This window comes from Caretta caretta, chromosome 1 (genome assembly GCF_965140235.1).
Source record: "Caretta caretta isolate rCarCar2 chromosome 1, rCarCar1.hap1, whole genome shotgun sequence".
Classification (NCBI taxonomy): domain Eukaryota; kingdom Metazoa; phylum Chordata; order Testudines; family Cheloniidae; genus Caretta; species Caretta caretta.
The window spans coordinates 133,924,480-133,938,151 of record NC_134206.1 but is presented as its reverse complement, the minus strand read 5'-3'; the positions used below and the strand labels follow the sequence as shown (position 1 = coordinate 133,938,151).

At 41.6% G+C, this 13,672-nt stretch overlaps 1 protein-coding gene across 6 annotated transcripts in view; it reads left to right on the top strand.

The window, feature by feature from the left end:
• The window catches only part of MID1 (midline 1), a 328,983-nt gene that overhangs the window by 214,333 nt on the left and 100,978 nt on the right, over positions 1-13,672 (top strand). For 4 of the 6 annotated variants that reach the window (XM_048860586.2, XM_048860595.2, XM_048860612.2 and 1 more), the window contains exon 3: positions 218-334. The exons of the other annotated variants lie outside the window; for them this stretch is intronic. In XM_048860586.2, the coding sequence (XP_048716543.1) occupies positions 218-334 (117 nt within the window). The remainder of the gene's footprint in view (positions 1-217; positions 335-13,672) is intronic. 6 annotated transcript variants of the gene reach the window in all.

The window sequence follows — 13,672 nt, the reverse complement described above, 5'->3', positions numbered from 1 at the left end:
TCCTACTGTTTTATTACGCCCCTCAACAAATCTGTCTGTACTCAATGTGTTGCATCATCACTGACCTTCTGATGCTTCTGTCGTAGCTCATGGGGCTATGTGACCTTAGTGGAAAGAACAGCTCCATCAATTTTGGCAACAGCCATCCTCATAATGCCTTTCCACTTTTTTTTTTGAATTGCCACCCAACTCACTGAATTAGCCCCTTTTTTTGCAGGGGGGAATGGTGGAGCAGCACTCCAGAAGTTCAGATGCTTTCCCAAACCTCTCGTCTAAAAACTGGACTAAAAGTCTCATGCAAACAGGATGTCATGAGATTTCTGTTTCTGGCTGGGTAAGAAATATTAGAAGAACTATTTTTATTTACTTCAGTCCTTCCAGTCCTGCCCTTGTTGTGAAAAAAATCTTACACATATTTCACAGAAATGATCAAAAAGTGCTATGTCTTTGTCATACTGTTGCCTTTTGGATCAATAACAATAGAAAAAGTTGTACTTATTGTTAAGGGTAACTATGTGAGGGGGGAAATGAGAGAAATGAAATAAAGAGTTAACTATACTTTTTTGAACCTTGAGAAGGTTTGAGTTTGGTTTGAATTTTGAGCAGAGTTTGAAATTGGCTCCTGCTTCATCCACATCAGTTTGCACATTCCCAGTTGAAACCAATGCAATTTACTTTGTCAAATAAATCACCACTGCTCTTTAGAAAAAACACACAAACAAATTCCCATCAGAGCAGTGTTGTTAGGATCCCATTGTGGTTAATTCTGCCCCATTGAAAACAATGGGGCTTTAGACTTCACTGTTTTAGTCAATGGGCACAAGACCAAAGTCCCAGTTGTTACCTACATTGACATTGCCTCTTAAATAAAAAAAAGCCCGTGTTAAACTAAGTAGTGTTTACAAACTAAATTATCTGCTTATAAAGTAAATTATCAGAATTACAGATGCATGTGAAGGAGTGATTATTTTCTTAGTTACCGATGTGTATAGTTAGCAATGAAACTGTCAGTAGCAAGAAGAAGGAAAAAGGAAAAAAGGGCACTGCTTATTTTGCACACTTTTACAGACATTCTAGGACTGATAAGAGCTCCAATTCATCCTGAAGTCGGAGACGGAAGTTTTCTTGTTGAATGACTACTGTGCACATAGTGGGACTATTAATCTGTTGTCACGTGTTTTCCTTGGAGGATTTAGTTTCCTTCCTGAGGAGGTCCAATAGGTCAGGTAAATATCTGAGTTTTGAAGCTGTTTGTATCAGTCCTGCCCTGTTAGAATGAATATTTCTACGAAGAAACTGTGAGAGGAAAGTTCTAGGAAACCTAATCATGCAGCTATGCAATACAGCAATGTTGGGGAGCCATTTTAACTGTGTATGACAGATAAAAGGTCTCCTCTTTATTGTGTAATTTGAGAATCTAGCTTGTTTAGAAATCAGTATTCAGTTTTGTTTTGTTTAATAGCATTGGCTGAGTAGAGATTAAGAGCCAGATTGTGGAGCCTTTACTTAAACCAACCCTTGTTCATGCGAGTAATCCCTGGTATTACTTGGTCAAATAAGCATTCTCTAGTGTACGGATTCTACAGTCAGGGCCTAAGAAATTTGAATCTATTACTTAATCCATCTGTTCTCTTGTTTTATACTTAGATTGTAAACATTTTGGGGCAGGGATGGTCTTTCTGTTCGTACAGTGCCTAGCACAATGGGGTCCTGCTCCATGACTGGAGACTGGGGCTCTTAGGTCCTATGATAATACAAATACAATAATAAAATAATCTCAATTATACAGTATTTACATTGGTTCATCTGGCCACACCCTGCCTTAATTTACACCAGTGCAAATCCAGAGTAATCTCGTTGAAGTAATGGAGTTATTCTGGATTTGTACTGACGAAACAGAGTTCAGAATTTGATCCACAGTGTTTTAATAAGGAACAAAACAGACGAGCGTATGCCTGTGCAGCGCTATTAAGGGCTTTCCCTGTTGTTAATACAGACCTGTACCACGAGAAGTAGAGATGAGAATCAAATCCCCACAAAGCGAGAAGTGTTTGCAATATGAATCAAGACTACACTAGAAAAGGTTTGCCAGTGTATGCTATACAGGTCTAGCTATACTGGCAAAGCTTCCTAGTTAGGGTGACCAGATGTCCTGATTTTATAGGGACAGTCCCGATATTTGAGGCTTTTTTTAAATATGGGCCCCTACTACCCCCCATCTCCTGTTCCGATTTTTCCACTTGCTATCTGGTCACCCTATTCCTAGTGTAGACACAGTTTATAACAGCAAAAAAGAACTCTTGCTTCTATATGTTATACCGGTTCCCAAAGTGAAATAACCTATACCAGCAAAACCACTTTGATGCTGGTATAACTGCATCAACACTAGGGCTTTTGCTGGTATGCCTATGTTGCAAAAATATCACCCCCTTTGCTGACATTGCTATACTGGGAGAAGCTTCTAGTGTAGATCTGGCCTGACTGTGAAACTCTTGTTCACAAGGATTTGTGAAAACACTTTTGATTTATCTGAGTTTGTCCCCCATCCCTGAATTTCAGTTTGTGCTTTAGAGTAAAATAAAACTCAGCCAGTTTTCTGAATCTAGCTGTAGGATCTCCAAAAAGGCTCATAAAGCTAAGCCAAACTTTTACAAACCTGCCCTGAATTTTGGGCTTGCAACCAGCTGCCAAACTGGCCATGTTTTGGTTTTCACTGCAAACATTTAACACAGTTCTAGTACTGTTATATAGTCTCCTTGGTTTTTTGGACAGTGATTCCCTAAAAATATCAACTTCACTTTCCAAACTGTGGATTTGATATTTATATATTTAGTTTGATTTACACACTGATCCTGTTAAAAAGGAGCACCTACCCCTGCTCTAGGCACTACTTGACTATTCCTAAAAAATAAGGAGCTCTTCTGTAATTCCCTTTTAATTATGAATCAACTAATTCAGAATAAACCAGCAGCAATAAACATATGGAAGATCATGAAGATCTCCAATGAGAACCTTCCCCCTCCTTCAGTCTGGAAAAACAAATGGGCTTCACAGCATGCCCTGAAAATTAGGGCTATTTCAGACCAAGAGGAGAGCATGTTCCAAAGTATATACAAACTAATTCCTCATTGTTTTACCATAAACCACAGTGAATCCTGATGAAATGAATACAGCTGTTGCAGTGCTGTGACATAAAAGAGAGCCAAAATATAGTAACTAATTTACTGTTCAGGGATTTTTAAAATATACATTTGGAGGAGATTCATTATTGGCAATTCTTCAGTGAGGCATTTATAAACTTATCCTCTGAGGTGATCGTATCTTCTTTCATTCTGAGAACACACAGAGAAGAAATAGAACCAGGATGACAAATGAGCAGTTAGAAATCTGCAACAAGAAACCACAAGAACCTCAAGCTAATCCAAACCAAGCTGAAAAACCTTTTGGGAAGGAGATGAGAACTCTTTCATGGGCTGTTAGAAAAATTCACTGAGAGACTCTCTGCTGACCAGGTCACTGAGGGCAGAGTCAGCAAGGGGAGGCTGCAACAGCCACAACCTCCCATATGCTGGCAGGACTATAAGAATTCGCCCCCTAAAAGTAGGTAATGTTGGCTGGGGAGGAGTTGTGCCCAGCACTGATTCTATGCGTCCCCTCAGCAACCTCTGCTGATGGTGACCCTATGGAACTCTGAACATAACCCAAGGATAGGCTGCCTCTTCTCACTTCTGGTGAATGCTCCCCTGGGGTATCAGTGACTAGGATGGCACAGGGAAGTATTCCAAATACTTCAAACATCTGTAAAAAATTCAATGATTCTGGCCCACAAAACGAATACTGCCCATACTGCAGTGTGTCTACCCCACAGATAGTCCCAACCTTTGCTCTGGCTGTTTAGAAGTAAGCAAGCAGACATGCAGAGCACCAAGGTCATGAAGAAGTGGACATAATATCATTTACACTGCTATAAGACCACTGATAAAAGAAAAAACAGTTGCCTCCTGTCTTATCCTGAAGAGGGTCTAGCTTCTCATTTGTACTAATTGTGACCCCAAACTATATTCTGGCTGCAGGAAGTGGGAAAATATACAGTGCCAGAGTCCCTTCAAGTGTTCTGATGTTCACTGTGTTTGGTATTTTGACTAAAAAATTATTATTTGTTACAAAACTGTGCATAAAAATTGTAGAAGTACATGATTAAATAGGTGAAATGGATATTAAAGCTGGTGAGATGAGGGTAAAGCATGATTTGAACTGTGTTAACTGAAATTGGTGTGAACCAGGGTGTGATGGGGTGTACTAGGCCCTTTAAGGCAAAAGGCTAGAAAATGAGTAATGGAGGTGGGTCCCCAGGTCTTCCTAGAAAGGCTGCAGGGAAGAAGCCAATCAGAGCTCAGCAGGCTCAGCTAAAAGGAGTTAGTTCCTGGCAGGTACTAGAGGAGCAGAGAAGGTGCTCTTTGCTGGGGTTTGAGACAGAACCAGAAGGCTGGTTGTGGTGACATTGGCATTCTGTGGGGAAGAACTTCAGCCCTGAGGTAATGGTGGAGAGGAAGGGACTACAAGGGAAATGGCCCAGGGAATAGCAACAGCTATATATAAGGTCCCTGGGTTGGGACCCAGAGTAGTGGGTGGGCCCCAGTATGACACTGGCAGGATGACCTAAGCCCCAAGAAGGGGATAAGACTTGTTTATAACCCCAAGAGAAGGGCAGGACCTAAAAAAATCTCCAGGGAGAATGCTCTGGGTGCACTGCTCTAAACCAGGGCAGACAGGGAGTTAAAGCTAGCCCAGAAGGGTCTGAGGATTGAGCCCAGAGACCAGGCTAAAGACATTACTTAGGGCATAGGGTCAGACCCTGTTGGACCTTTTACCCTGGAAGGAGTTTGTTTGTTGACATGTTGACTGTGTGACTTGGCTGGATGGCAGAGCCACTGAAGGGCAGTGTTGGCAAGGGCAATAGCTGAGGGGGCACAGCGAAGAGAGAGAGAGAGTGTGCAGGTTTGCACCTACCCAACATGAGGTGCTCACGAGAGGTGAGTGTGCGCCACCACATGGGGCTTAGGTTGAGTCAGTTTTTACAAGACCAGAGAATATGACTTTAGACTTGCACACCAGATACAGTAACTCCCCACTTAACGGCCTCACACTTAACGTTGTTTCGATCTTACAACCCTGCTCCATTACAGAACATGCACATTTAAAGTTGTGCAATGCTCCCCTATAACGTCGTTTGGCCACCTGCTTTATACATGGCTGGCAGCCCCTCTACGCGCCTCCCCCACACTCCCCGCCAGCACTTCCCGCCCACTGGCGGACCCCGAGAATCAGCACCTTCCCCGTGCTCCCCCTGCCTCCTGCTCGCAGCAATCAGCTGTCTTGCAGCATTCAGGAGGGTGGGGAAGTAGTGAGGACGCGGCGCGCAGCCTCCCCCCTCCCTCCTCTGCCTCCTGAATGCCGCAAACCAGAAAACAAACATTTTGTTTCAAGGAGAGGAAAAGATATTAGCAGAAGGGAAATGGTAACAGTGGGCAGCTCAAAGCAACAGGGTATATCCAGCACAACCAGATTAGGTAGTGTAGAGCTACAAAATAATATTTAAGATGGAAAGCTTACTCTGGAAAGACATTCCTTATGGTCCTTATTTGGCAGAAGCTGAAAACTAGGAACTTGGTATGTGAGTGATAGACAGAATTATCTCCTTTATTAAAGAAAGACATCTCTGTACTCTGAGAGGATTTATTTGGGACATCTGAGGGTGTCCACTAATTCTTTCTGAATCCAGAGACAAATTGAAATAGAGGAGAGCTGATCTAACAGCTGATACCAGACTGTGGAAGAACTGAGACAAAGCAGACAAGAGAGGAAAACCAAGCCCTGTATCAACCCAGCTGCTTCACCTTGTAGCAGCAATTGAACAGCTACACATCTATAAACATTGTACCTTGCTGGAGGTAATAGCTAAGACATACAACATTAGCCTACAGTTAAAACCCTCAACAAAATGCAGTCTAAATCTATAGTCTGAAAACCTCTTCAAGAGTAAAGATAACTTTCATGATTTAGCTCTTACCCTAAAAATGGGCTATTACTAGAATAAATGCTGTTAACACACATAGAATTGCATTGTGTATTGTAATATGTCCTGTCTTTTGATATTTTGCTTTTTATTACAATTAAAACTAGTTTAATATAGGGCAAGTCCTTTAGTCCCCTAGCTTGGACTTCAAAGAAGACTAATTACTTGGGCCCTTTTCTGTAGAAAAGGCAAACTTCTGACAAAACTTTGTCTAATTTTGTTTCCAAGTGACCAATAACAGTTAAGATATTGAATGCCCATAAGAGAATTGAAGAAGATTGGTCATACTTGGTCAGACCAATGGTCCATCTAGCCCAGTATCCTGTCTTCTGAGAGCGGCCAATGCCAGGTGCCCCAAAGGGAATGAACAGAACAGGTAATCATCAATTGATCCATCCCCCGTCACCCATTCCCAGTTTCTGGCAAACAGAGGCTAGGGACACTTCAGAGCATGGTTTCATATCGCTGTCCATCCTGTCTAAAAGCTATTGGTGGATCTATTCTCCATGAACTTATCCAGTTCTTTTTTGAATCCTGTTATAGTCTTGGCCTTCACAACATCCTCTGGCAAAGAGTTCCATAGGTTGGCTGTGCATTTTGTGAAGAAATACTTCCTTTTGTTTGTTTAAAACCTGCTGCCTATTAATTTCATTTGATGACCCCTAGTTGTTGTGTTGTGAGGAGTAAATAACACTTCCTTATTTACTTTCTCCACACGACTCATGATTTTGTAGACCTCTATCATGTCCCCTCTTAGTTGTCTCTCTTCGCAGCTGAAAAGTCCCAGTCTCATTCATCTCTCCTCATACGACAGCCGTTCCATACCCCTAGCTGTAAGTAGATCAGTATGAGGCACTCGGGCTGAATTTTTCAAATTTCAATTTTGCAACGAAAAGACAGTGATGAATTTTTCATGAAAAATTGTCTGGTTTTTTGGCCGGCTGTAATTAAGAGTAAAAGCTGGTTAGTGCAAACATGGAGCTTAAATGGTATATTTCTGTACCTTTGTGTGCTAAATCTAATTCTTAGAATCATGTTTCCAGTGTGCATATTCACTATTACAGATTCAGTTCAGAAATAGCTTTCTGTGAGTATTTTATGCCATGCTTCCTCAGATGCGTTCTCTGACACTTGAGTGCACAGACAGCATTGTTAGAGCATGCCAAAAGATTCCTTTACTTTATGCCTACTATTCTTTGTTCCTTATGTTTTGTCCAGATGGTGAAAGCATTCCTCAGTAACTGCTGATCTGAGCAATGCAGGCTGGCTTGGATGTAAAAGAACAAGAATGTTTGGGGGGGGGGGTTGGACTTTTGACCAAACCCCCCTAAAATTTTAAAAAGACAGAAAAATGCTATGATCAGACTGTCATGAGTTTATATTCAGCAGTAACTTTCAAAGAACAACTTGTAAGAATCTTTAAATGTTTTTTTCTTCAATGTAGAAAGGCTAAGTGTGATTACCTCCACTTTCTTAACTTTTGCTGTTGTATTAAAACTGCTTAATATCTCTTACATCATAAGTATGAGGCAAGAAAAAGATGGCCCGTTACATCCTTTTGTTGCTCACCATTAGTCAGTAAGCATGAATTCCTTTTTTGGACATAATTATAAGAGATATAACAGCTAGTATTTGGCCTAAAGGTAAACGTTTTACCAGCATGAATCTATTGTAGCAAGAAACTGAAGTCTTTTGAATTCAAACCAGAAGGGGAAGAAAGGAGATAAATGGGGAGGGTGGGATTTATAGCTCAGTCATTGATTTCATTTAATTCATTTTTTGTGTAGCTTTAGGAGTACAAAGCTGTCTGAGATTTACAAAAACAAACATTAATTTTTCTTTCATAGTGTTGCCAAATTACAGAGTGCTGGCAACCCTAGCCAAGAGTATTCACAAGCACCTTTCTATAGACAAAAAGAAAAGGAGTACTTGTGGCACCTTAGAGACTAACCAATTTATTTGAGCATAAGCTTTCGTGAGCTACAGCTCACTTCATCGGATGCATATGCATATACACGGCTGTTACTCTGAAACCTTTCTATGGACAAACGGCCTTGCCTTATACTGATGAATCTGGACTTTTACACTTAGTATCTTAGGCTGTTTCAGCATTACTTCAGGGTGGAATGGCTCTTTCTGCTTTAACTCTATCACACATTAGTGCAGTGATCACTGATTGTCTGACAAATCCCTATGGTTTCTTTTTTAGTATTTATAAGTGTAATCCTAGATTTCTCTTTGGCATGTACTCTGTTTTGCATCAGATAGAGAAACCTGGCCAGCTTTAAAGGCCCACCGTCAAATTTTCAAAAGCACCCCAGTCACTTAGGGTGCAATCCACAAAGCAATTGAGGAGCCTAATTTCCAGACTTAGGTGTCTAAATCCCCATGTGTGGCATCACTGTGATCCATGAAACTCTTTCTTGGCTGCTGCCTAGTCCTGTAGGTGCTTAAACTCACTCAGCATCTAACTTTCTGCTGTAAAAGTTCTCTAGGCACCTAAGTTTTAGACCCTGGGTCATGTGCACGGCTGCCTCATCTCGATGCCCAGGCACCTATCTTCCCGCCTAAGCCCCAGAACAATGAATGGACAGGGAAGCTAGATACTAGTCTGCCTCAATCACATATGGGATCCAATCCAGGAGGTGGCCGCTAAGAATGCCTACTGGATCTGGTCCCATTCAAAATCCTATTGGAGGAGGAGGTGGGGCTGATTCTCATCTTATAATGTTTAGCCCAGTGGTTAGAGCACTTACCTGGGATGTGAGAAACTCAGGTTTAATTCCTGCCCCTCCTCTGCTAAAGGAAGATCCAGGATTGGAATGGAGCTGGGATGTGGGGTGTTTAACTACTGAACTGTGGGATAGCCTCATGTGTGGCTGTCTCAGGGTCTGCTGTTGAATAAATAAAGAGCTACTGGGAGCAGGGGCACTGGATCCTGGGTCTCCCACATGGATGTCCTAACCACTGGACTACAGTCATTTTCTCACTCTGTCTGCCCCAATGACTGCTCCACTGTAGCTAAATACTTAAATAATCATTTTGAGAGAGGGAAGGATACTATAGTCCAGTGGTTAAGGCACCCACCTGGGAAATTGGAGACCCCAGGTCCAGTCCCCACACAAAGTGGAGCTTTATCAGCAGGAAAGATTGAGGGAGACCCACATCTGAATATCCCATAGCTCTGTGGTTAGAGCACCCTCCTGAGAGATAGGTGCTTAGGGCCAGATTTTGACACCCTTATTCACTAGAAATAGAACCTTATTCTGTGAACATGCTTTCAACAGGACTAATCAGAGTAAAATACTACTCAATGTCAGAGTGGCTAACTCTGGCCCTTACTAAACTGAATCTCCTGCAGAGGAGAGTTTCCAAGCAATGCCTTATTTTTTTCATTTGCATTGTCCAAGAGAGTCCTATCTTTTAGGTAGACTTCTTTAAGAGAGATTCAGCAAGTTAAGACAACACTGAATTCATTGGCATGGCAAGCCTGCAGTTTGGCCAGAGATGAAGTCAGACTAACTTGTATAGTAACAATAGTTCTCAGATACTGAGATTTGGGAGGGATGACCAGAAGCAGGTGTTTCAATCTAATATATAAGAGAATGGCAAACGAAAAAGCCATTGACCAGGACAGCCAATACATGAGACAAATTGTCAAAGCCTGGAATCATCCTGGCCCAATGGGGGTAGTTGTCAATTATGTCTGGGGTAACTTTTGTGAGGTCATTAGCTCTGTTCTCTTTTGAGTAGTGTTCACTCGTTAAGGCGCTGCAGGTCAGATGATTAGTTAGAGGGAAAGCTAATGGGTCAGGATTCTAATGAAGGGCATTTACATAGGTTTTTGAGAGCTTTGCAAATCCCAAAGTTGATTTCCTGTTCCCAGGTGTCCTGGGATTTAAAGAGATATTCATATTCCCCTCCCCTCCTATAAGCTATTTAGTGGAATGAGCAGTTAACAGAATTCACACTTAAATTGTTCTTCTGAGGTGATCTCTAGAGTTAGCACCCCATTAGGCACCTACCACACTTAGGAGCTCTGAATACATAATTTAAAAATAAATAACTGAGCTGAATGGAGGAAGGGAAAGAGTTCACATCTCTCTAAGCTATTGTTTCAGGTAGAGTCCTACGTGGGACTGCTGTAGAGCCTGGCAGAGGGATTGAGATCCTGCAGGTCCTGCAGGATCCGCTGCCAGAACAGTGAGAGCAGGTGGGAGTGGGATTAAAGAATAGTCCCACACACAGCTCTAGTTTGAGGCTCTTTGTCAGCAGACTCAGACAACACAGTATTAGTTACATCAGTTCATATTTGGAAGGTTTTGTTCACAACCCTAAGGGAAGGACACTCAATTATTCTAAAATGAAAGTGTAGATTCTGATTAACCTGATAGCATATGCCTCCTTGTCCCATTTAGATCCACCACCACTTGGAGACTCTCTACTGAATGCCTCTGCTAGTACACTCAAGTCTCAAAATACTCTGAGGCTTCTGTTTGTGAACCACAACGGAATAAGAATTGAATTGCTCTGAGGCTTTCTGTCAGAGCATGCCATTCAGCCTGATGTGTGACTGATTTGAAAGCCTCAAGTGACATGTGAACTAAAAGCAGAGGGGAGAAGTAGAGAAGCTGCAAAACCTCATGATAACAGATTTCTAAATGTATGAGAAGGGAGACAGACACTGCTGGAAGAAGAGGAGTAAATAGAGATGAAGAAAACTGGATAGGTTGGGTGGTGCCTATCTGAACTTCTTCATCCTATGAAAGGGCTGAACTTTACACCACCTTGTTCTTTGCAAGATTTTCAATAGATCCTGGATCTAGCTAGGCCACAAATACCAGAAGAAAAACTTATTACAGTTTTTCTGCACTTCTGCTTCCAATTGTGGCTGAAACCATTTTTGGAACCATATTGTGGCAGCGTGAGGCTTATTAAACTTGAATATGGGGAGCCAGGCTGGGAATAAAAATTAGCCTAACTATTGTATACTTCAGATAAAGGTTGCTTTTTGGTTTTGTTTAACTCGTGATTGAAACTAGTTTACTGTAGAGGTGGTGCTTTCCTCCCTCCCCGCAACTTTGGAGTTCAAATAAAAAGGGAGTTGAATCCAAAATGTCCCTGATGTTGCACAGCTCCTATTTAACCAAATATTTTAAAAATGGAATGTTTCAATTTTATTTGGGGGCATAGGGGAATCTAGTTAGAATGAGCAAATCTTTTGGGTGTGGTTATTGTTTAAACCACTTTATCAATTTCCAATCATAATTAAAGTATTTAATAAAGAATATAGTCTTGCTTAACCTGATTGCATAAGTTAATACTTTGAGCAATACACAGTGCTAGCTGATAATTCATCTTTGCAAAGGAAGATTTGTTTTAATGAAAGTCAATAGCCTCCACTAAGTTAAGACATTGCAGTTTGTCACTTCTTTGTCAGTTGATATGCTGAGATCTGTGCATATATGCTTACACTTACAGTAGTAGGCTTTAGCTTTATATTGGTGCATGGCTCATGCAATGCAGATGTGTAAATGTTTCTGAAGGTGTTTTCTGTTAATAGTGGGGTGGAGTTTGGAAAGGATGACGGGCACATGAAACCAGTTGCAGCTCCCAAATCCTGAGCTGCCCAGCTCCCTAATCCTGAGCTGCACTAGCATAGGATCCAGGTGTACATTGGGATTCCATCCATGACCTCTTTCCACTCAGCTTCCCAAGAACTCAGTTTGACTCCAGACTTCGTCACTCAGGTACCTTTGTGTGTCATACAGCAACACTACGCTGAGCTGATCAGACTTAAATATGGGGTGTCTGTGGTGTGAATGAAGGGTATATCTCATCTCCAAAGTTACAGAGAAACCCTCTCCCTTTATATACATTTACATATCTCGGTGCATTTACTATAAACTACATCACACATTTTTTGATTGGCTAGGTTACTTTGCAAGAATCAATTGCTGTGCAGCATGTTCTGTCCATCTACATTCCTAATTTACCTTGTCCATTGTTGTTCTTGTTCATAGTAAATGGTTCCCTGGTGTTCTCCCTCTTACCTTAGCTGGCTCAGACATTCTGTCTTCTTATCCTACTGATCTATTTACTTATCTTATTTAGCACAAAACCATCTGTTTTCAACCTAATGATCTCTTTACCTTCCTAAGTCTATCTTTCAAGAAATGAGGCCTCTCTCCAGGTGTTAATTATTCATGTCAGGCCAGACCTCAGCTACAGTTTAGCGTAGACTCCACCATACCCCATCCCTGACAAGATCCTAATGCATCCCCTATACCAGGGTTCGAGGGCTGGTACAGGAGGCAATGAAGCCACTATAATTAGATTTCCATCAGCAAAAAGCTCCCCTGCACAGTCAGAATTATCAAATGGCCATCTCTGGATACATTAGGTCCACTTCATGGTAACAGCTTACCAGAGAAGCTGGCTCTGTGGGGAAAAATCATCAGTGAATGTAGATAAAAGGCCAGCTTTCCCACTGGGAGTTTCTCTGCTCAGTAGACTATCAAGTTTGCCAACAAGCCACACCTGTACAGTAGTTGTGAAGGTAAAAATATGATAGTGTGGAAATAGCACCTCTTGGTAACAGAACTATTTCTCCCTTATTTCATTCATTTAAACTGGTAGCCTCAAAGATTATGGTGAAAATAAGTGACATTTATGTCACACTTTTCATCTAATGTTCCCAAAGCACTCATCTTACCTGACATAAGCCAATAATAATGTATTATTGTTTGATTTCTAATGATCTACATAAAATAAGACAGTATCTACCTTGAAGAGCAATATTCTGGGTTTCATGACATCCGAGTTCTTGCTTTCTATGCCATAGTTTTCACATCCAGAGAATGAGGGTAATGTTACTTACTTAGATTTCTCAACCACATAATGGTGTTGCTTCTGAATCTTCCAGTGCATATCTCCATTCAAACTTTAGTTTGACATTGAGCCAAATTGAAATTCATGACTAATGGATTTTCAAATATTTCTGATGTAGACATTCAGAAGGCAAGTGATATGTGCACTGGCTTCTTGCATCAGTGAACATCAAGGTTTGTGGTACCTTGGAATAATTATTGATCTCTCTTGTCAGTATAGCTTGTTATTTGACAGAACTGAAGGGTTGCTTAATATTATTATGGGAGTATATAAATGGATAAGTGAAGCATAAGGAGTCTTGCTCATCATTAGCTGTTTTGATGGTACTAGTGCATGTCAAGGCATATCTGCATTTTAGTGCCAGTTCACCTTTACAAAGAGAGAGAGAAATCCGATGTGTAATCAATGGAAGAAAACTAGAGTAGAAAAAGTAGAAGGGGGGTGAGGGAGAACCATTTTAAGGCCTCAATCCTGTACTACTGAAATCAGTGGGAGTGTAACAGTTTAAGGCAGGGATCCACAACCTTTGGCATGCGGCCCGCCAGGGTAAGCCCCCTGGTGGGACGGGCCGCTTTGTTTACCTGCCCTGTCTGCAGGTTTGGCCGATCGCAGCTCCCACTGGCTGCGGTTCGCCGCTGTAGGCCAATGAGGGCCGTGGGAAGCAGCAGCCAGCATAGCCCTCAGCCTGCGCCACTTCCCGCAGGC